We start from the raw sequence: 21,779 nt of genomic DNA, 5'->3' as shown, positions 1-21,779 counted from the left end.
ATCCGTGACAAAAGCTGAAATTTACAATCAAAGCCCCGATGTGAAAACTTCTGCAGTCAAGTCAGCCGCGAGTTAAATCGGAGTGGCAGTCTTGGACCAAACTCCTCTTTTTTATCCCATTTATCAATGGGACATGAATTCACAGTCACTACAAAATCATACAATGTTATTAAAAATAAAAGTCAGCATGCCAAGTGATGTGGCTCTCACGCGTCGTCCATTAGAGGCAACACCATTCAAGCAGCTACTGATACATATGGCATACAGAGTTTACAGTTAGTGGTGGATCGGGACAATATTTAATACAAATTTGCAGAGCGATCCCAACTCTAATTGTAGTAGGATAAAGACGACGGGGCAAGTTGACCAATCAGATGGAAGGGGCGTTTCAGTGCCGCTCACATGCGCGCATCAAACATTCAAGGCGTAAATTGATTTTTTAAACACTTCAGGAAAACAAAAAAATAAGCCTTTCCCCCCCAATGTCGTTTATTTATTTTTAAACAGAAAATGAAATGGTCAACAGGAAATTAGTTTATATCTGCTTATTTTATTTATAAGTGTTAAAACCAAGAAAAGGGAACTTTCATTTTTCATTAAAAAAGAAAAAGGAATGGACCCGGCTGGTGACCTCTGTAAGTATTAATGAGAAGAGCAATGTCAATAAAAATATATATTTATTAATAATTATTATTTTCGGTTTTTTTTCTCTTCAATTTTAGTTTGGAGAATGAGAAACAAAAATAGAAAAAGGAGAGACTTCTACTTTTTAAGAAATGAATCAATTTGTGTATGTTTGTTTTATACTTTTGCAGAAAAAAATTATAGTAATAAATATAATTTTTTATTACTATAATGAACTATAATGAACGGAAGATACAGGGATTCACTCATAAGTTGTTCACGTTTAGAAAGAGGTTTATAATAGTGTGTATAAAAACAGGTTCTTGTAAAACTGGATTATTTCATGCAATGTAAAAGTATTTTTCATAGCATGTATTTTAACCTTGCGGGGCTGTTGTTTTTATTTTATTTTATTTTTTACACATTTTTGAAATTTGTCAAACAAAATCTATACATCAGCCACAATGCACAACCCACACACCCAACCGCACACAAAATACAAAGTCTGAGTCTGGCACCAATGTACATGTTTTGGTGTGGGAGCAGCACCTTCCAGACAAAACAATGCATCTTTCTGTGATGAAACAAAGAAACAGTAAACTAATTTCCTTTATTGAGTTATTTAATTTTTATATTTAAAATAAATTATAGGTAACAAAATGCTTATTATAAATCTGTTCTTTGTGACATTATGGTCAGGTTTGACAGCATACACCCCCCCCCCCCCCTTCATACAGATGAACAAAAAGAGCGAATTTACTGATGACTGACACTGTAAAATCATAATTATCAAAAATTATAATTGTTTAGCTGCAGTAGTTTTACAATCCTTTTGTAATTTGAACTAGTGCTGTAAAGGCTTCTGGAATTTGTAGTTGTATAGTGTTCAGGAAAAAACAAACATTAATTTCACCCTCATGAGCGAAGGCGATTCCCCGGAGCAGAATCGATTCCAAGCTTTGGAGTCGATTCTAGATTCCTAAAGCCACGGAATCAAAGAATCGATTCTTTCTGGAACAAAAGTTGTTGCAAATTAGAGTCAAGACATGAAGAATTGATGTTGCTGTGCCAGATTTGAGAAGTTGTAAGTGCTGACTTGTGGTTGTAATGCGAAAGTGAATTAAAGTACAAAAGTAAATATGTAATACAAGTTTGTGACTGTTGTTGTATTTATGTGAATGTCATTTTATACATTTGGAACTTTTTCTGCAACTTTGAATTCAGAACATGTTTTTGATTATTGACATCAGAAGTTTTCACATCAAAGCTGTGAATGTAATTTCAAGGTACAACTACAAATATTAATTGTAAAAGTTCTCAAATTAAAATTTGCAAGCTCTCAAGATTTGCTACCAGTTTACCTTCATATTATATTGCGATACATTTAAAATGATTGCGCTGCTTTCTCCTCCATATTAAAAGGTATTTCAAACAACAGAACATGGTCAATTTCTGGGCAGCCTTGTCATTTTAAGCCATTAGGCACTAGATCTCATGCAATTATAATAAACACTCACTCAGCTTTTTTATTTTTACTATTTGTTTTTAAATCAAAAACATCTGAGGTCATGGGTAACAAATTTTGCCATTAGATGCACTTAGATGAGACACATGGTACTCATTCCATTATTTTGCAGTTTCAGTGAGACATAATCCTCAAAAAGGGCAGATTGTTCTTCAGATGTGTTATCGCTTGTCCCGGAGGTTTTTTAACCTAAACAAGAGTAAAAGACAGAAATTATCTTCCTAGCTATTCAATGGCAAATAAGTATCAATATAACATTTTTAAAATGTGATATGATTGAAGTAATGAACCTCTGGAGCAGTTCACTAGTAGATACAATTCTGGATTCATCTTCACCGTAGGAGTCACTGTCCTCCGAGCTGCTGTTAGACTCCTCCACCTTCTTCTTCTGTTTCCCTTTATGCTTATGCTTCTTGTTCTTTTTCTTCTAAAATAGAGAGGAATAAAAATGTAATTTGCTTCTACACATGTCTAGTTTGCAAAACTCAGCCCAGGTTTATCAGTTTCAGCAGAACAGCACCTTTTTCTCTTTCTTGTGTTTATGGTCTTTCTTGGCTTTGTGCTTCTCTTTATCTTTCTTCTTTTTCTTCAACTGTGGTGAGTGTGCAGGAGGTACAAGCCCTGATGAAGAGTCACAATGTAAAATCTTAATGTTCATATAAAAGATGTTTTGTAATAACCCCTGGATGAAAACCATTGTACACAGCAGGGCTGTACCACCATCTACTGTACATTTTCAGGGAACACTTACACCCGTGGTTGAGCAATCTTGATTATTTGGTTACATCTTTGGTATTCAGTATTAGATGTTTTGTAAATAAATTGAGACATAGCAGAAATTAATTCCAATGTATGAGTTTTGGGATCTTCAGTGATATATTCATGCTATGTTATGATACAGCCTAGGCAAACAGCAAGATCTATGAGTGCTGAGACACTGACCAGGAGGTGGCAGTCTTGGACCAAACTCCTCTTCATCCAGGTCTCCAGTTTTAGCAGGAGGATTGACTGAGGACTGAGCATTTTGTGCTGCAGTTTCAGCAGAACGCATGCTCTGGACTGTAAAAAGTGCAAATAATGTTATTAAAAGTTTTATGATAATTAAATGATGGCTTCTTAGCTCCAGTATTTTACCTGCCACTTTGCTGATGTCAGGAACCGATATGATCTGAGCGGAGATGGTTGTACTCAATGTGCTTTCACTGCTTTTGATTGGTTCAGATTTTGGAGGGGTCACTTTTTCCTCTCCTTCACTATCTTCTTCAGATGAAGATGAGCTCTTCTCATCTGACGAGCTGGCAAAGATGGCTTTAAAGAGATCCATTGGAGGCCTCACCTCTTCCTCATCTTCCTCATCCTCTTCAGTCTTCTGCAGTTCATCGGACTGTGCCTCTTTAACCTGTACAAAAAAAAATGTATCATTGGGTTTCATTAGTGTTTAGCTGGAGCTATTAAGCTCCTCAATGGGGTCATATCATACATTTCGTTATTTTATTGTTTTCCATAAAGTCCATGTATGATGCTAGTCAAGATTGCTTGTGCCGAACCCCCAATACATACTGCATAATATGCATATAGGAGCGGTTCTCACCCAAAACCAACTGGATCGCTTCAGAAGACACTGATTTAACCACTTGTGTTTTATGGATTATGTTTATGCTGACTTTATCTGATTTTTGGAGCTTCAAAGTTCTGGTCACCATTCACTTGCATTGTATGGACCAACTGAGCTGAGATCTTCTAAATAGCTTCATTTGTGTTCTGCAAAATAAATAGTCATACACATCTGGGATGGCATGACGGTGAGTAAATGATGAGTGAATTTTCATTCTTGGGTGAACTATCCCTTTAAAAGTAGTATGCCATTCAGAACATGGCAAAGGTCTTGTTCTGCTTTTAATTCTGGCATTGCCCATATAATAATACCTTATCTGAATTTTCAGGTAATCATTAGCAGACACTTCGAAAGGTCAGTAGCAATGGGTTCAAAGTTTAAATTATTAAAATAGAGTGGCGCATTGGCAGATATTCAACGGGAGAAATTCAACAAGCTGCGGATTTAGGTGACAGTTAAAGGTCCAGGTATACTTAGTTTTTGTGCGTTCCCGATTGGATCAAGCCCGGAAGACCATGTTGCCTTTCAAAGTATACTGTTTGGACTGCGAGTGAATAAGAACACGTTTGACACATATAACCGCTTTGTGATACACTTAAAGTACAGTAAACAGCTGCGCATGCATCAAAGATGCACACAGACGGTGCACGTGTCGAGAAAATCTGGACCGGCCATAGACCTGTCTGATGAAGAAATTTACGTCATGCGTACTGTGCGCAGAGAGAACAGCGGACAACCAAAGTATCCTCCAAAGGCTTGAGACTTGACGAGCATTTGTGGAAAATTATATTCTGCCTTGCAAAAGCTGCAAAGTACTTAATTTTAGAAAAATCAAGGAAATTTCAATTTTTTATGATATCACCCCTTTAACAGATTCAGTTTTCATGAACATTCTGAATACATTTTTCAGGGGAATCTCTTTAATAATAAAATTAGTACACTCAAGCAAAGTCCACTGGTACCTCTGGAGTGGCAGTAGTGTTTGGAGGGTCTGTGTTGGTCTTCAATCCAGCCTCGACTTGCTTGGTTACTGGCACCTCACTGCGAGCTTCACTGAGGAATGCACTGACTGGGTCTTTAGGTTTAGAAACCTGCACTGGTACGTCCCACCTTGATCTCTTATTGGAGATGTCTGGAGCAGAGATAGGTAGAGTTGCGCTGGCACTTTGAGGTTTTGGAGCACTTGGGGCTTCCCTGCAGACCTGGCTGCTATCCGTTAGTGTCAGGAAGTTAAAAACTGAGTACTTATCTCTCTTTATTTTAGGCATTCCCTTTATATTGGACCTGCCAATAAGAGGACACCAGAACTTAATGTAACGGCACTCGAGTGCGAGTTATGTAGTGGAACATAAATAAGTAAAGGAATGTGTTTACAACAAGTAAAAAAAAAAACACCAGAATTGAAAGTCCATGTCTTACCCTGGATAAGGATCTGGGACATTGAATCTCTTGCACAATAGTTTATCAGGGTACCAGTCAAATGTGTCTCTGGTCAGCTTCCCAAACATCTTCATCTTCACTGCAGCCTGCTTATCATCCACATCATTCTGAAAGAGAAATTAAAAATATAATCCCTAGACGCTAAACAGCGGACAATACTGAAGTCACATTTCTCCACGCTTTTTGTCCTCTTACTATAAGGCCATTAGCACCTTTCTGTTTTAGCCAAACACATTTCTTGAACTTCTGCTTGAATGTAACCGGAGTGGTTTAAGAGTAATGTCAAAAGTTAACTGACTGAATTCAAGGATTACTTTTCACCTCTTGATCCTGTGTGACCTCCACACTGTCCGTGTCATCCTCATGTTTGCTACGTGTAAAACGTGAGGAGAGAGAGGAGTTGCTTGGCTTATAGAGTAACGCAGCACGCACAAATTCATCCCTTTCTCTTCCCCTCTCCCACTCTGTCATGGATGAGTCCAGACTCAACTCTACCGCATCTACAAATGACCACCACATAAAGCAGAAATCAGGTAATCAGCAAACTACAGAGTAGCTAATGCAGAATTATTAGGACCAAACATTCATATTCACCTCTGTCTCCATGTTTGAGTTTGTTTATGTACAGATCATAGCGTGCCTGTTTCTGAGGATTTTTTGCAAATGGTTTAAATGTCTTGCTGGCATCTGCTGTGGGAGCGGACCAGGCATTTAAAACCATTTGCATCTCAGAGGAAGGCAGAGGTTGGATTTGAGGGGCCAGGGACTGGTTTGGGGAGTCAGACTGAGAGGCAATTGACTGGAAACGACTGGATAGGGCTTGCAGAGCGGCAGCTTTAGCTGAGGCCACCACGGCAGCTCGATCTACAGCCGAGGTAAGGTTTCGCTCTGGCTTACTCCTCTCCTCGGCCACTTTGCGCATCTCACTCAGCCGCTCTCTGTCTTTACTGCTAAGCAGCTCAAATACAGAACTGGGGCCTGTAGAACACAAATACACAGACAAATGAAATAAAGAGGAAGGTGAATGGTTAACGGTGATGTTTAGGTGCCATTTGGGTTAAGAGTGCCCAGAAACTCTGGATCAAGGAGAGCATCGACATGTTAATTAAGTGTGAGCTAATTATACACTAAAATCAACCACTTATCTACTGGGTAAATCACTCTATGACAACCAAAACTTTAGGGCTGTCAAAACGAAACTTCCAAAATTCTAATTAAACTGGAATTTTAAAGTCAGCTGATTTTTAAATTGACACACATTTCCAAATTTAACTCCTTTCCTGACAAAGCGTTTTAAAACCCATTGCTAAATCTGAAAAATGCTGATAAGAGAGCAATATTTAAATTTGACAGCCCTAAAACACATATCCAAAAACAGACATTATACCTCCTATGACTGCCTAATATCTAATGTTTAAGTGCACATTAGTGAAATGGTTTCAAACATTCATCTAGTAATTTGCACATTTTGTATCATGTCTTATTGGCTCAAGTAAATCTGTCTATTTATCACACATATTATGTTTGTGTATATGGTGTGTTCTGTTTCTATATTTCTATATTTCTATATGGTTTATTCTGTACACTTGGAAGTCAGAAGTTTACATACACTTGGGTTTGATTTTTTTTTATTAGTTTTTATTTTTACATTATTTTCAATTTTCAGTCCACAGTTTTTGGCAAGTTGTTTAGGACATCTACTTTGTGCATGACATGAGTAATTTTTCCAATAATTGTTTACAGATTCACTTTTTTTGTTTCACTTTTAATTGACTATATCACAATTTCAGTGGGTCAGAAGTTTACATACACTAGGTTAACTGTGCCTAGTGTATGTAAGCTTGGAAAATTCCAGAAAATGATGTCAAGCCTTTAGACAATTAGCTCCTGATAGGAGGTGTACTGAATTGGAGGTGTACCTGTGGATGTATTTTAAGGTCTACCTTCAAACTCAGTGCCTCTTTTTTTGACATCATGGGAAAATCAAAACAAATCAGTCAAGACATCAGAAAACAAATTGTGTACCTCCAAAAGTCTTGTTCATCCTGGGGAGCAATTTCCAAATGCCTGAAGGTACCACATTAATCTGTACAAACAATATTACACAAGTATAAAAGCCATGGGACCGTGCAGCCATTGTACCGCTCAAGGAGGAGACAGCTTCTGTCTCCTAGAGATGAACCTTTTTCACGGTATACCACAGTATGAAAATTGACTGTTATAATACCATGTACATTTGCTTATCTACGGTATTGAATTGAAATGAAAAATTGCAGCCAGACGTAGAATCTCCCCACCACGTGCACATCTCTCCTCCTCGACTGCCTGTCAGATTCGTCAACTTGTCCCACACACACACACACGTGTGGCCGCCCAAGTGATCGACTATTTAGGACTACCAAGGCAGACAACCGGGCTTCCCTCGATATTGCGGAGCACAGACATCAAAACTGATGTGACCAATTAAAATTTTAGTGAGACTTTTCTATTTTAAAGCATTACGGAGATTGTCAATTCGAACCTCTCAAACAGTAGCAGCCCTGACATGCCAAACAGCACTGAGGAGGAAAAGAGCAACACTGTGCTATGCGCCAAAAAATAAATACAAAATCATTACACACATCACCTTTAGAAAATTGTTTCATGATTTTACATGAGAAAAAGTAACTGTTATATTTTGACAAAATGTTTTAGTTTTATTTAAAATCTAAAAGGTAGAATCTATTAGACCTAATTTTATATCAACAGTGGCAGTTTTAGTTAAAGTTTCAAGATGTGTTTCAGCTAGTATTTATTTTTCATAAATACATTAATTTATTATTACTATTATTTAAGACTAGCACACTTACCTAACCATGATAATGAGGAGCATTTCCTCTGTGTAATATGTGTATAAATATGTAATATTAGGTAACAAACAGGATAATAATAATGGGCTCATATAAGTAAATATGCTCTTCAATTTTTAAAAAGGGGGAGAGACAACTTCCTGTAGATTTTGATATCAACAACAAAAATAATGTCACTTGCTGCATGTCCTTGTCCTGGAAAACCATGAACAAAACTATGCAACATAAAAGGAAATGCGACGCAGGATACATTAAATACAGGTTATGTTTGATCTATGGCAGGTCGACACTTGATTTCAAATGTAAAATCTGTCCTGAAGCAAAACCAGTTGAGAAGCACTGAGTTAAAGGTACAGACAGGAGCAGTCTGGCCTCACTGTTGCGCACCTACAGTATATGTTAACTGTTAATAATCATAGGATATTACTTTAAAAGCTCACACAGCTGATGTTATTTTTCATTTAGTAGTTCATTTAACATGCTATGCTAACAGGTAAACTTACATGTTATAGTTATATGCTATTTTTTATCATGTTTATAATTCCGTTTATGATTATAATTCTGTTAGCTTTCTTATTTATTTTCAAAAGGGAGACTTTTTTTTACACATACTTCCATTAAAAATTGTTTCAAGTTTCAATTATAATAAAGCGTTTGTTCAACCAAAAAAAATTATAATAATTGTATAATATCGTATACTTTGATAACGTGAAACGGTGATATTTTCTGAGACTGTTATCGTACCGTGAAAACCTCATATGGTTGCAACAAAAGTATGGTAGAGTGACAAAGTGATTTGATTTACCCTGTCGAGAGGGGGCCTGGGTAGCTCAGCGAGTACTGACAATGACTACCACCCCTGGAGTCCCGAGTTCGAATCCTGGGCATGCTGAGTGACTCCAGTCAGGTCTCCTAAGCAACCAATTTAGCCGGTTGCTAGGGCGGGTAGAGTCACATGGGGTAACCTCCTTGTGGTCGCTACAATGTGTTTCTCGCTCTTGGTGGGGCATGTGGTGAGTTGTGCATGGATACCATGAAGAATAGCGTGCATCGTCTCCGCGGTAACATGCTCAACAAGCCACGTGATAAGATGCATGGATTGCAGTCTCAGACGCGGAGGCAACTGAGATTCGTCCTCCACAACCCTGATTGAGGCGCATCACTACGCCACCACGAGGACCTAGAGCGCATTGGGAATTGGGAATTTCAAATTGGGGAGAAAATAAAATAAATAAAAATAATTACCCTGTAGAGGTGTCTCTCCCAGCATTTCACATCTCTGAGCAGAATCTAAGGTGTGGCGGCCCTGCTGGGGTGCCTCCTGTGAAAGGTGTCCACGTGAAGCCTGAAGTGCCTGAGCAACAATGGGGCTGACAGAGGATGAATCAACCACAGGACGGAAATAATGTACAGGCCTATAATCACGTGGCAGATCAGGGGGAGGATACACCTAGAAAACAAACCGATGATGAGCCTACTTTAACTGCACAGAACATTCACGTTACATCATATTGTAGTTATTCAGAACTGAAGCCTAGTGCTGTTAACATGAATGAAATGTATATTACCGCTTTCATCGCTGTGACTTTGGAGGCCAGTGTAAACCCCTCCAGAATTTTGCCTAAATATGCAGCATTCTGGTTTGAATCTAGAACAAAACCAAATATATTTGTCAAAGAAGTTATTGTTCCTGCCAAGTCTATAATGTGAAAAAAAACAGCATGGTCAAACAAAAGAATATGATAAAATACACTTTGCAGAGTTTCAGAAATTTACAACGATATAGAGTATGCAACTGCCATTTAATTTAAAGCTAAAAAATACCTAAACAACATTTATGCAAAATGTATGTTCAAAGCTCTTAAGGTTGTTGTGGTAAATATTGCTCTTTGTGTCTGAGAGCAATATTATATATGTCTTTCTTTTCTAAGTTAAATGGTGTACTGTTCATCTATGTAGATTTGTTAAAAGACAAATTTGGAAGGAATATTTCCCACAGCTCTATTCTCATCTTTATATTGGATATATTATATTATTGTGCATGAATCATCAGTGCATGTTATGCAAAATAAAAATAAATTTAACCCCTCCCCTCCAACCACTCAAATCCATTCTGGTATTTAATGCCTGCTTTTCACGATCCAATCAATTTCTGATGGATAAAATCAAATCCTACATTTTTTTCATTGAATATCCTGTTTCTCTTGGAAATATGTCACATTCTGGAAGAAAGATTTCGAATGGAGTTGCATGTTGACATTAATCTCATTAGCTATTGAGTTTATTTATGATTCAGTGCCCAATTTTGCATTCTGACATCCCGATTCTATACAGTAAATGCACCATGACATAAGGAGAGAACACAGCTAAGGACTTTCTGTCACCAACCATTCTTCTTCTTGGTATACTGTTGAGGAGCAGTCCATCCGTACAGTCCATCACCTGGATCTTTTCCTCCCAGCACAGTATCGTAATTGGTCATGGAGTCTTTATGATAAATGTCATCATCTTCCTCCTCCATTGCTCCCACTCCAAATGCCTACACACATACACACACTGGTGTCAGCATGCTTTTTAAACAGAACCGTTTCATTAGAGTAACCCAGTGCGGCAAGCACATTATTTGAATAATGTGATGTTTAAAAAAAGAAAAAAAAGTCAAGCCATCATTGATTTTCCTTTGTATGGCACTATAGCTTTACCTGTCCTGCAATCCCACTCCTGCGTTGCTGTTTCGACTTCTTGTCTCCAAATAAGCTGGTTGTTCTGTCAGAGTGAAGCGTAAAGAGGTTTATATGCCCTGTCTCAGATCCCCCACTCAAGGCCTGGAAGGGGTCAAGCCCTCTGTAACCCAGCCCATGGGAGTCAACTTTAGGCGTAAAGTCAACTGGTATCACATCTTTGGGAGCAAATGTCACATTCTCTGGAGCAAATTCATCATCATCGTCCTGAACAAAGAAAAAAAATAATCATCAAATGTATACATTTGTCAGTTTGACTATGGTTAAACTCAAATAAAGGAGATCAGCAGTAAACAGATCAATTCTTATAATCATACAATAAGATTCATATTAATCGAATGAAAACCCTAGTACACTCTACACAATATTCACCTCTGACTCCTCTGATCCTTTGGGAGGCAGCACACATTCATAAACTCTTTCTAAAAGTTGAGGAAGACACAAAGCATTTGAAATTCTAATGTGAATGTCAAAACCATGTGCTCATATGTTGGCCTTTCCAGACCCAAATTCAGAAACACATTGAAATGGATGTCCTGTAGTACACTGCAGCTGAAACAGAATATCTGTGCTGTCTTCACTCACCAGTGTTTTGTTTACATGCCTTTCTCTTTAGTCTGGGCCCGACACCCTGGCCATCCTTCCAACCCATTTTTCTCAGTAACTGCACACCAATGGATGACCTGGCAATCACACAATGCCAAACAAGAACTTTAGAATGCAACTGAAATATGCATAAAAATAAACTTATTTTCAGCAAGCTTAACATGTGTAAATATTTGTATGAACATAAAAAGATTCAACAACTAAAACATAAACTGAACAAGTTTCACAAACATGTGAAAAGAAATTGAATAATGTGTCCCTGAACAAAGGGGTTAGTAGCGGTCAGTATGTGGTGTGGTCACCAGCTGCATTAAGTACTGCAGTGCATCTCCTCCTCATGGACTGCACCAGATTTGCCAGTTTTGCTGTGAGAGGTTACCCCACTCTTCCACCAAGGTACTTGCAAGTTCCCGGACATTTGTGGGAGGAATGGCCCTAGCCTTCACCCTCCAATCCAACAGATCCCAGACATGCTCAATGGGATTGAGATCCGGGCTCATCGCTGGCCATGGCAAAACACTGATATTCCTGTCTTGCAGGAAATCGTGCACAGAACGAGCAGTATGGCTGGTGGCATTGTCATGCTGGAGGGTCATGTCAGGATGATCCTGCAGGAAGGGTACCACATGAGGGAGGAAGTCTTCCCTGTAACACACAGCATTGAGACTGCCAGCAATGACAACAAGCTCATTCCCATGATGCTGTGACACACCGCCCCAGACCATGACGGACCCTCCACCTACAAATCAATCCCGCTCCAGAGTACAAGCCTTGGTCTAACACTTATTCTTTCAACAATAAACATGAGTCCGATCATCACCCCTGGTGAGACAAAACCGTGACTCGTCAGTGTAGAGCACTTTTTTGCCAGTCCTGTCTAGTCCAGCGAAGGTGGGTTTGTGCCCATAGGCGATGTTGTTGTCTGTGATGTCTGGGAAGTACCTGCCTTACAACAGGCCTACAAACCCTTTTTTGTGGATTGTGCGTTCCTGGTGTAACTCAGGCAGTTGTTGTGGCCATCCTGTACCTGTCCTGCAAGTGTGATATTCGGATGTACTGATCCTGTGCAGGTGTTGTTACATGTGGTCTGCCACTGCGAGAATGATCAACTGTCCTCCCTGTCTCTCTGCAGTGCTGTCTTAGGCTTCTCACAGTACGGACATTGCAATTTATTGCCCTGGTCACATCTGCAGTCCTCATGCAGCATGTCTATGGCACATTCACGCACGCAGATGAGCAGGGACCCTGGGCATCTTTCTTTTGGTGTTTTTAAGAGTCAGCAGAAAGGTCTCTTCAGTGTCCTAAGTTTTTATAACTGTGACTTTAATTTCCTACCGTCTGTAAGCTGTTAGTGTCTTAACGACCGTTCCACAGGTGCATGTTCATTAATTGTTTATGGTTCATTGAACAAGCTTGGAAACATTGTTTAAACACTTTACAATAAAGATCTGTAAAGTTATTTGGATTTTTACAAAATTATCTTTAAAATACAGTGTCCTGAAAATGGAACGTGTCTTTTTTTTTTTTACTTAAATCGTGATAGTTCAATTGGTGAGTACCGTGCTGGTGCAATGAGCTCCTCCAGCAGTGTAGTGTCTCCAGGTATCGGAGCTGCAAGAGAGCTGACGGCTCGTGCTTTGTCTTTTAACTTATTTTTTCGCTCAGATGCAAAATTATCTGTGGTGACAATCTCTTGTGGGGCAATACCATGCTCACCCAAGTCCTGAAAGTAAACATATTCTTTATTAGAAAATAACTTGCATAATAATTTTACTGGCATACAATAACGCCATGGAAATGAGATGGATGTAAATCCACACACTAACCTCCTCATCCATGAAGTCTTCTGGTCTAGCATTCTGTCTATCTGCCTTTTGCTGTCGTGATGATACAAATGTTGATGGTGTCCAGCCTAAAAGACAGAGCACACTAGTTAAACTACGAAAAAACCGTCAAACTAAGATCCAAAAGCATAGCGCACAGATGAAGGCTGCTACTGGCCTTCTTTGGAGCCCACTGTGTTAAAGTATCCAGCGGAGAAGCCACCAGTGAAGGCTCCGTGAAACCTCTGATATCGGCCCTTCTCATCTTTAACCGTCTGCTCGTGCACAGGTATCGGCTTTCTGGTGGGCTCGTCTGAAATAAAGATCACAGCGGTACAATCCACAAACTAGAGCAGTGTCTAATCTCTACGGCCCGTTTTCATTATAAAATGTTAGCTCTTTAGCATTAAAGAATGTAAATTCGCACACACACATAAATGTATATAATACCTTCGTCCAGTGGCTCTAAAGGAGTTCCATAAGTCACGAAATCCTCATCGCTGTCTTCGTCGGACGCCATGTTTACAAAATGTACGGTGGCCGTGTGACCTCCTTTCCTACGCTGCCTCTGCTGACATCCTGTATTTGTATTAAGTAACATCAACATGATACAGTTTGTATAGTTATAAAAATATGTACGTTAACATTAGATAATAAGTTATGTAATAAACTAATTATGACTTTAAAAAAATACAAAAACAAAACAACTTAAAATAAAAAATTGGTTGGTGGAATTAATAATCCTAAAGACAAAATACATACATATATATATATATATATATATATATAAAATCTTTATACAGCACACAATTATTTAATACCTTTATAGCTATTTATTTAAAGAGTCTCTGATAGCCTACTATTAATGTACAGACTGGCTTCACTCAATAATTTATTTATTTTTATAAATTTGCTTTTATGAATATAAAATTTGGCCAGAATTATAATAATATTAATTAAATAAAACCATCTTTTGGATAATCAGTGACGCCAAACAGCCATTTATTTGTATTAATTATTGGAATATTCCACGATCAATACCCTGAGTTCAGCTCAATTGACAGCACTTGTAGGATAATTTTGAATACCACAAAAAAATAATTTTGTCTCATCTCTCCTAATCTTAAAAAAAAAGTAACAAAAATCGAGGCACCTACAATGGAAGTGAATGGGCCAATTTTTGGAAGGTTTAAAAAGCTTATAATTTTATAAAAGCACTTTATTAAATCCTTCTGTTAAAACTCATGTCTTGTTTAAGCTCTAAAGTTGTTAAAATCGTAATCTTTAATAAATATAGCATGTTATGTCACCAAAGTTGTTAAATTGGTTATAAATTTACACAGAAAAGGTTAGTAAGTGATTCTATAACACTGAACGCATGTTAACACATATTGTTTATGTCTTGTGGCTACACTTTTGAAACAGTGAGTATTTTAACATTTATGGATTGGCCCCATTCACTTCCATTGTAAGTGCCTCACTGGATTTATTTATTTGTTTTTTAAAGGAGGGATGAGTCTAAATTAATTCTTATGTAATCAACATTATGCCACAAATGTTGCCAATTGAGCTTAACTTGTATTGAGCCCAGAATATTCCTGTAATAAATTACTCTGAACACCACAATGTAACTGAATGAGTGCAATACCAAAAAAAACCAAAAAGTTTTATGGTAATTATTACATGTATTATATTTACATCATATATATATATATATATATATATATATACACACACACACACACTCACCTAAAGGATTATTAGGAACACCTGTTCAATTTCTCATTAATGCAATTATCTAATCAACCAATCACATGGCAGTTGCTTCAATGCATTTAGGGGTGTGGTCCTGGTCAAGACAATCTTCTGAACTCCAAACTGAATGTCAGAATGGGAAAGAAAGGTGATTTAAGCAATTTTGAGCGTGGCATGGTTGTTGGTGCCAGACGGGCCGGTCTGAGTATTTCACAATCTGCTCAGTTACTGGGATTTTCACGCACAACCATTTCTAGGGTTTACAAAGAATGGTGTGAAAAGGGAAAAACATCCAGTATGCAGCAGTCCTGTGGGCGAAAATGCCTTGTTGATGCTAGAGGTCAGAGGAGAATGGGCCGACTGATTCAAGCTGATAGAAGAGCAACTTTGCCTGAAAAAAACCACTCTTACAACCGAGGTATGCAGCAAAGCATTTGTGAAGCCACAACACGCACAACCTTGAGGCGGATGGGCTACAACAGCAGAAGACCCCACCGGGTACCACTCATCTCCACTACAAATAGGAAAAAGAGGCTACAATTTACAAGAGCTCACTAAAATTGGACAGTTGAAGACTGGAAAAATGTTGCCTGGTCTGATGAGTCTCGATTTCTGTTGAGACATTCAGATGGTCGAGTCAGAATTTGGCGTAAACAGAATGAGAACATGGATCCATCATGCCTTGTTACCACTGTGCAGGCTGGTGGTGGTGGTGTAATGGTGTGGGGGATGTTTTCTTGGCACACTTTAGGCCCCTTAGTGCCAATTGGGCATCGTTTAAATGCCACGGCCTACCTGAGCATTGTTTCTGACCATGTCCATCTCTTTATGGCCACCATGTACCCATCCTCTGATGGCTACTTCCAGCAGGATAATGCACCATGTCACAAAGCTCAAATCATTTCAAATTGGTTTCTTGAACATGACAATGAGTTCACTGTACTAAAATGGCCCCCACAGTCACCAGATCTCAACCCAATAGAGCATCTTTGGGATGTGGTGGAACGGGAGCTTCGTGCCCTGGATGTGCATCCCACAAATCTCCATCAACTGCAAGATGCTATCCTATCAATATGGGCCAACATTTCTAAAGAATGCTTCAGCACCTTGTTGAATCAATGCCACGTAGAATTAAGGCAGTTCTGAAGGCGAAAGGGGGTCAAAGACAGTATTAGTATGGTGTTCCTAATAATCCTTTAGGTGAGTGTGTATATATATATATATATAACACTACCATTCAAAAGTTTGGGGTCACTTGACTGAAATGTTTCTCATGATCTTAAATCTTTTGATCTGAAGGCATATGCTTAAATATTTGAAATTAGTTTTGTAGACAAATATATAATTGTGCCACCATATTAATTTATTTCATAATAAAACAAAAATTTAATAAAAAAATTAAAAAAAGTTTTTGAAATGGATGACTTAGACCAAATAATAAAGAAAAGCAGTCAATAAGTGCCCAACATTGATGGGAACTCCTTCAATACTGTTTAAAAAGCATCCCAGGGTGATACCTCAAGAAGTTGATTGAGAAAATGTCAAAAGTGCATGTCTGCAAATTCTAGGCAAAGGGTGACTACTTTGATGATGCTAAAATATAACAGTTTTGGATTTTGTTTAGTCACAACATAATTCCGATATTTCCATTTTTATTATTCCATAGGCTTTACTATTATTCTAAAATGTGAAAATAAGTAAATAAAGAATTAGTAAGTGACCCTAAACCTTTGAACAATAGTGTATATATATATATATATGCACTGGATTAAATCTGTTCAAAACAACTTTTTAGCTTCATTTCTAAAATACTTCAAGAGCAGTAACCACTCTTTTTTCCAAAAAAAGAGGGTTAAATATAAAATAATAAAAGGTATATTGACAACCTCTATTTGAATTTAGGTGCGATTGGTTCTATACATCCCATGTTCAGTTATGGTAATAATAATAAAAAAAACTCCATTCAACAAACAACATTTTATTTTTGCCAACATCAGCCACTTAAATGTTTTCTTGTAAATTTTTACTCTGGAGAGAATTTAAATACAATTTCTGTCGACCACGACACTGACTTGATACATTTGCCTGTTTCCCTTATAAGTTACACAACTAGTGCTGCCTTTGGTCGCATAAAAGTACTTTAAAAACAACAAAAAGCAGCGCATCATGTCATAGGCATAACATTGAAAAATATTGCGCACATATGTAAAAATCAGCTTATGGTGAACATATCTAAACTTGAATATTTATTTTATGTTCAGCAGTTTGCTTAAAAATAAAAACACCATATTCATCTAAAATTAGATTATGGCATTAGAAATGAGGATGTCAAAATCCATAATAAAATAAAACCAATTTTCCAACAGAAAAATAAATTGATTCTAAGGATGTTACCTAAAATTGCAGAAACAATGATTTTCTTCAAGAGGCATTTCCTATTGCTCCCATTGCAGAGGGAAGTTATAGTTCTGTTTGGGAGGTTGACTCCCTCACACTATGGATAATCTCCTGGCATTGAGGCCCATGTGCAATCTTGGTGATTATTATGATATATAATACTCTCTACCCTCTTTCTTCAAGGTGCTATTGGATATGAGGCCGTGGCTTCAGGATAAGTTTCCCTGTCTAGGACATGAGGAAGGAAAATAAACACATTAAAGTTTGACCAAAAAAAGTTGTTTTAGACTCTTAAATCAAGTCGATATGTAATATCTTGGGATATGTAATAGTCTTGGGTAACAAACAGAAATTAGTCAAAGTACTCAAGTACTCACATCATCACAGGACATGTTATATTCTGCTAGTACTGTCCGGCAGCGTGCTGCAATACTGCAACAACAGGTTAAGAAGAGATCTGCTATTACTGCACTTTGCCAGTCTATAGGGCACTGTTAATCTGCAGTTGTGGAAATGTTGATACTGCGCAGACTGATTGATCACAGAATATGCAACATGATGAAGAACATAAGAAATTCCCTGTATTGAGAAGGATACATTGATGGCGCGACAACTCTTTTGTGTATTCCTGCAAAGAACAGGCCAATGAGAGTTACACAGCTGATAGTGAAAAACGGATGATTCCATAATGATGAGAAGAAAGAAACCTGTGGAAAGAGAAAGCCATGAGAGACAACAAACATCCATTATGGAATACAAGCAGAGTGAGATTTCTGAGGTTAATTTGACATCTTTTGTAAATCTCATAATTCCTTATACTTTCTGAGTGTCTGGATCTATCAGCCAATTCCAGGCTCCTGTTGCTGTGCACACAGACACCACAATCAGAATCACTGCAAAAAGAAAAAAGTATTTTCTAATTGAACTTCAGGATATATAAAGCTCAATAAGTATTATTTCAATCCTTGCTGATAGCCAACATTGGTGTTGTGGACACTCAAGCCTGGAACACAGACACATGTATAGTGATTTTAGTCCAGGTATTAAACTGAGACTGAAACTGACTAAACTGTTGTTATATGCAATGAATCCACACAAAAAAAACAAAGTTGGATTTACTTACTACGCCAGCGGCCAGTAGCCGGCTGCAAACAAGACACATACTCTGTCAGTCTCCTCTCAAAAGCCTTCAAGTCTGCAGAGGAGAAGAATAACTGCACTGAAGCAATGAACTTAAAGGGATAGTTCACACAACAATTTTATTCTCTCATCATTTTCTCACCAGCATGTCAGATGTGTATGACTTACTTTCTTCTGCTGAACACTAATGGAGATTTTTAGAAGAATATTTCAGCTCTGTAGGTCCACACAAGTCAAGTGAATGGTGACCTTTGAAGCTCCAAAAATCACAAAAATGCAGCATAAAAGTAATCCATACAAATCCAGCTGTTTAATCAGTCTCTTCTTAAGTAAAATGAAAGGTGTGGGTGAGAAACAGATAAACACTTAGGTCCTTTTTTATACTACTTTCACATTAGAAAGTGAACATGGATATTTATGGTAAAAAAAAAAAAAAATAAGAACTTAAATATTGATCTGTTCTCAGCCCTCTCATATCACCTCTGAAGATGTGGATTTAACCACTGGAGTCATACGTTACTTTTCGCTGCCTTTATGTGCTTTTAGGAGTTTCAAAAGGCTGATCACCATTCATTTGCTTGAATGGTCTTACAGAGCTGAAATATTCATCCCAAAAACTTTGTTAGTGTTCATCATTAGAAAGAAAATCACAGACATGATGGGATGGGATGGCATGAGGGTGAGTAAAAGATGAGAGAACTTTCATTTTTGGGGTGAATTTTGGAATACAGTAATTCATATTTTTCATTTTCAAAGAATTCATCCACCACATACGTCACTATGCTGCTATATCACATCGCCCACGAAATGTATCATCATCAAGAGAACACTGATATGATACTTACTTACGTTGAACCAGCGTTGCACACAATTCTTCATATAATATACACTGTCAGATCTGTTGACACTCTGATTGGGCTACTCGATATTTAAAGCAAAGGCATCGTTAGACTCTCAAATCAGGCTTTAAACTTTTAAGATGTCGGTGGCATGCTCCTTCACATACATGTGTTGCAGTGTGTGTTAACATAATCAACGTTTGCCTTTAACAACTTAGATGAGTCTAGATTCTTAGCTTTGATGCTAGCAGCCCAGTGCCAACACATAAAAACTGACTTGCCATAACTATCACACGACTCCCCCTTTCCGCTCAACGATGACACATGAAGATGTGTGCACTAAACTGATAATCGAACAACTGTATTGTACCTTCAGCTTGCTCTAATGAATTCATTGCTTTTCTCCTGTATTTATTGTCACTCAGTCCAGGCCGCAGAATCACGCAGCTGCGGCTCAGCGTGCACGAGCCAATCGCGGAAGCTCTGTTCTCATTGGGTAATGTGGAGTGCGTCACATATTAATGTCATGAAACCACTGATCTATATATATATCTATATATAATATATCATCAATCGGCAAAGGAAGAAAAAAAAATCAATTAATTTACAAATATTAACGGCTTTGATAGCCTTATTATTCTGCGACCTAGAAATAGTTTTAAAGTACTGTTGCAGTAACAGAGTAAATTTGATGGATTTTACAAACGGATACTTCACTTATCTTGTTAGTAATTAAATAATTATCTGGAATCAACCAAACCTTCCAATCAACATCTGAGACAAAAGCATTCAAAAAAATCTAACATCTGGGACTGACATAAAGAAGCCCACCATAGACACATCAGGATCTGGAGGAGGTAAAACAGATGGATAGGGGGTATTCCTAAGCAATCTATAACACCCGTTGGTGTGGCGTATTTAAACTTCTTAAAGAGCTAAAGAACTTCTTCAAAAGAAAGTAACTGGCCCTTTACATTAATAAACTACGTCACAAGCAGATGCCCGCATCAATCCAGTCTGTGTTAGCGAGAAGGGTCTGGCTGGAGCGCCACTCTCAAACAGGAAATACGTCACCTCCACTCCAGTTATTGTGTTGTAAAAATGTAAGATTTTTTTTTTTTTTTTTTTTTATACATAAAAACAATTAAAACTTAAATTGTGGAAATTATTCTTCATTATTTTACATTGGTTGATTTGTACATGTTATTTAGCTTTAAATAGAAAATTCTGAAATTATTTTTACTCTAATATTATATTTAAAAGTCATAAACCGTAAAAGTGTAGTATACTGCTTTGATATTTGATATTGTGTGTGAAGATTAGGCAAGGTCACGTATATATGCGCTCGGTTAAATAAATAAATAAATATATACACATATATATACACATACACATATATATATATATAGGTGATTCAACTACAGGCACTTTTGTGTCCTTGGCCTTTTTTTGTAAATAAATAAACAAACAAATGCACAAATACATTGTCTTTATGAAGTTCATGCTCCATCATCCTAGTAACCACCAAATCTGGCCCCTGTTTTCTTTTAAAAATGCTTTTGCAAGGCTGTTTATTAGCAGATTTTGCAGTTTTATGCTTGTTCCCAGCCCAGACTGGCCCTCTTTGAATGTTAAAAATGTATATTAAAGGATCGATTTAATTTTTGTTTTTTAACATGTTTGTCTAAGGAGTAATAAAATGATATCATACAATAGAAATTCCATATGTATATCACAATTTTAAACTAATTTTGGAATAAAATAAGTCTGTCCCCAGGTTTTCCGTCATTTCCACCTCCCTCAACAAAATCCACCTTAATACATCCACCTTAAATATTTTATTTACTTGGTAACCATGGCAATATTAGTGAAATGATGTATTAGTTGAAGATGAAACTTCAGGCACATGTGCTCTTTAGTACAAGAAAATAAATCAAGGTAACTCAAGCTTTTATACAGAGTATTTTTATTCAGCATCATTTCCATCGTGGCTGTAGTTTGGTTGAATTATGTACAACAAATATGAAAATAATGTATTTATGTTTATTATGAGTAAACAACATGCTAAGTCTAAAAGTAGCTAAGCATGACATGAGGGTGTGCTAATATTGCAGAAAAACTGCTAAAATGTAATTTCCACCTCCGTCATTTCCACCTCTGAGAAATTACAGGCGTAGCTTTGGACATGATATACATGCCATTTTTGTGTGCTATTTTTGTGTTCTCATGACATATTTGTGCTTTTAGACTGAGAACTTTATATAGCACCATTCCAGTACACTCTATATGTATTTTTATGTATTTATATTTAAGATGCCGAAGTCGGTGGCCAAGAAGTCACAGGAATACAGGGACAGAATAAAAGCTGATCCAGTTAAATATCAACAGAAATTAGAAAAAGACAGGGAAAGATATCACAGGAAAA

At 37.4% G+C, this 21,779-nt stretch overlaps 2 protein-coding genes across 4 annotated transcripts; both read right to left on the bottom strand.

Annotated features, from left to right (window-relative positions):
- Nucleotides 1-1,004: 1,004 nt before the first annotated feature.
- Nucleotides 1,005-17,521, bottom strand: gpatch1 (G patch domain containing 1). Of its 2 annotated transcripts, XM_052090816.1 has the most exons (20): nucleotides 17,373-17,521; nucleotides 13,674-13,802; nucleotides 13,402-13,536; nucleotides 13,227-13,312; nucleotides 12,960-13,123; nucleotides 11,380-11,477; nucleotides 11,167-11,216; nucleotides 10,756-11,001; nucleotides 10,442-10,592; nucleotides 9,622-9,701; nucleotides 9,299-9,503; nucleotides 5,799-6,182; nucleotides 5,526-5,704; nucleotides 5,184-5,311; nucleotides 4,727-5,048; nucleotides 3,284-3,548; nucleotides 3,092-3,208; nucleotides 2,670-2,770; nucleotides 2,440-2,576; nucleotides 1,005-2,338 (listed from the first exon to the last, which is right to left on the bottom strand). In XM_052090816.1, exons 2-20 carry the CDS (start codon nucleotides 13,741-13,743, stop codon nucleotides 2,311-2,313), a joined length of 2,946 nt encoding a protein of 981 aa, XP_051946776.1. In that variant the 5' UTR covers nucleotides 13,744-13,802; nucleotides 17,373-17,521; the 3' UTR covers nucleotides 1,005-2,310. The 2 variants fall into 2 exon arrangements, with proteins under 2 accessions (XP_051946776.1, XP_051946765.1); XM_052090805.1 differs by having other exon boundaries at nucleotides 3,092-3,548.
- Nucleotides 17,462-19,826, bottom strand: cnep1r1 (CTD nuclear envelope phosphatase 1 regulatory subunit 1). 2 transcript variants are annotated; one of them, XM_052091157.1, is made up of 6 exons: nucleotides 19,725-19,826; nucleotides 18,499-18,570; nucleotides 18,195-18,268; nucleotides 17,973-18,082; nucleotides 17,753-17,807; nucleotides 17,462-17,603 (listed from the first exon to the last, which is right to left on the bottom strand). In XM_052091157.1, exons 1-6 carry the CDS (start codon nucleotides 19,747-19,749, stop codon nucleotides 17,562-17,564), a joined length of 378 nt encoding a protein of 125 aa, XP_051947117.1. In that variant the 5' UTR covers nucleotides 19,750-19,826; the 3' UTR covers nucleotides 17,462-17,561. The 2 variants fall into 2 exon arrangements, with proteins under 2 accessions (XP_051947117.1, XP_051947108.1); XM_052091148.1 differs by lacking the exon at nucleotides 19,725-19,826 and adding an exon at nucleotides 19,361-19,709.
- Nucleotides 19,827-21,779: the final 1,953 nt, after the last annotated feature.

The sequence above is a fragment of the Xyrauchen texanus genome, chromosome 2, assembly GCF_025860055.1.
Source record: "Xyrauchen texanus isolate HMW12.3.18 chromosome 2, RBS_HiC_50CHRs, whole genome shotgun sequence".
In the NCBI taxonomy this organism is placed as follows: domain Eukaryota; kingdom Metazoa; phylum Chordata; class Actinopteri; order Cypriniformes; family Catostomidae; genus Xyrauchen; species Xyrauchen texanus.
The sequence above is the reverse complement of the archived record's forward strand: the minus strand, read 5'-3'. Positions and strand labels throughout refer to the sequence as shown.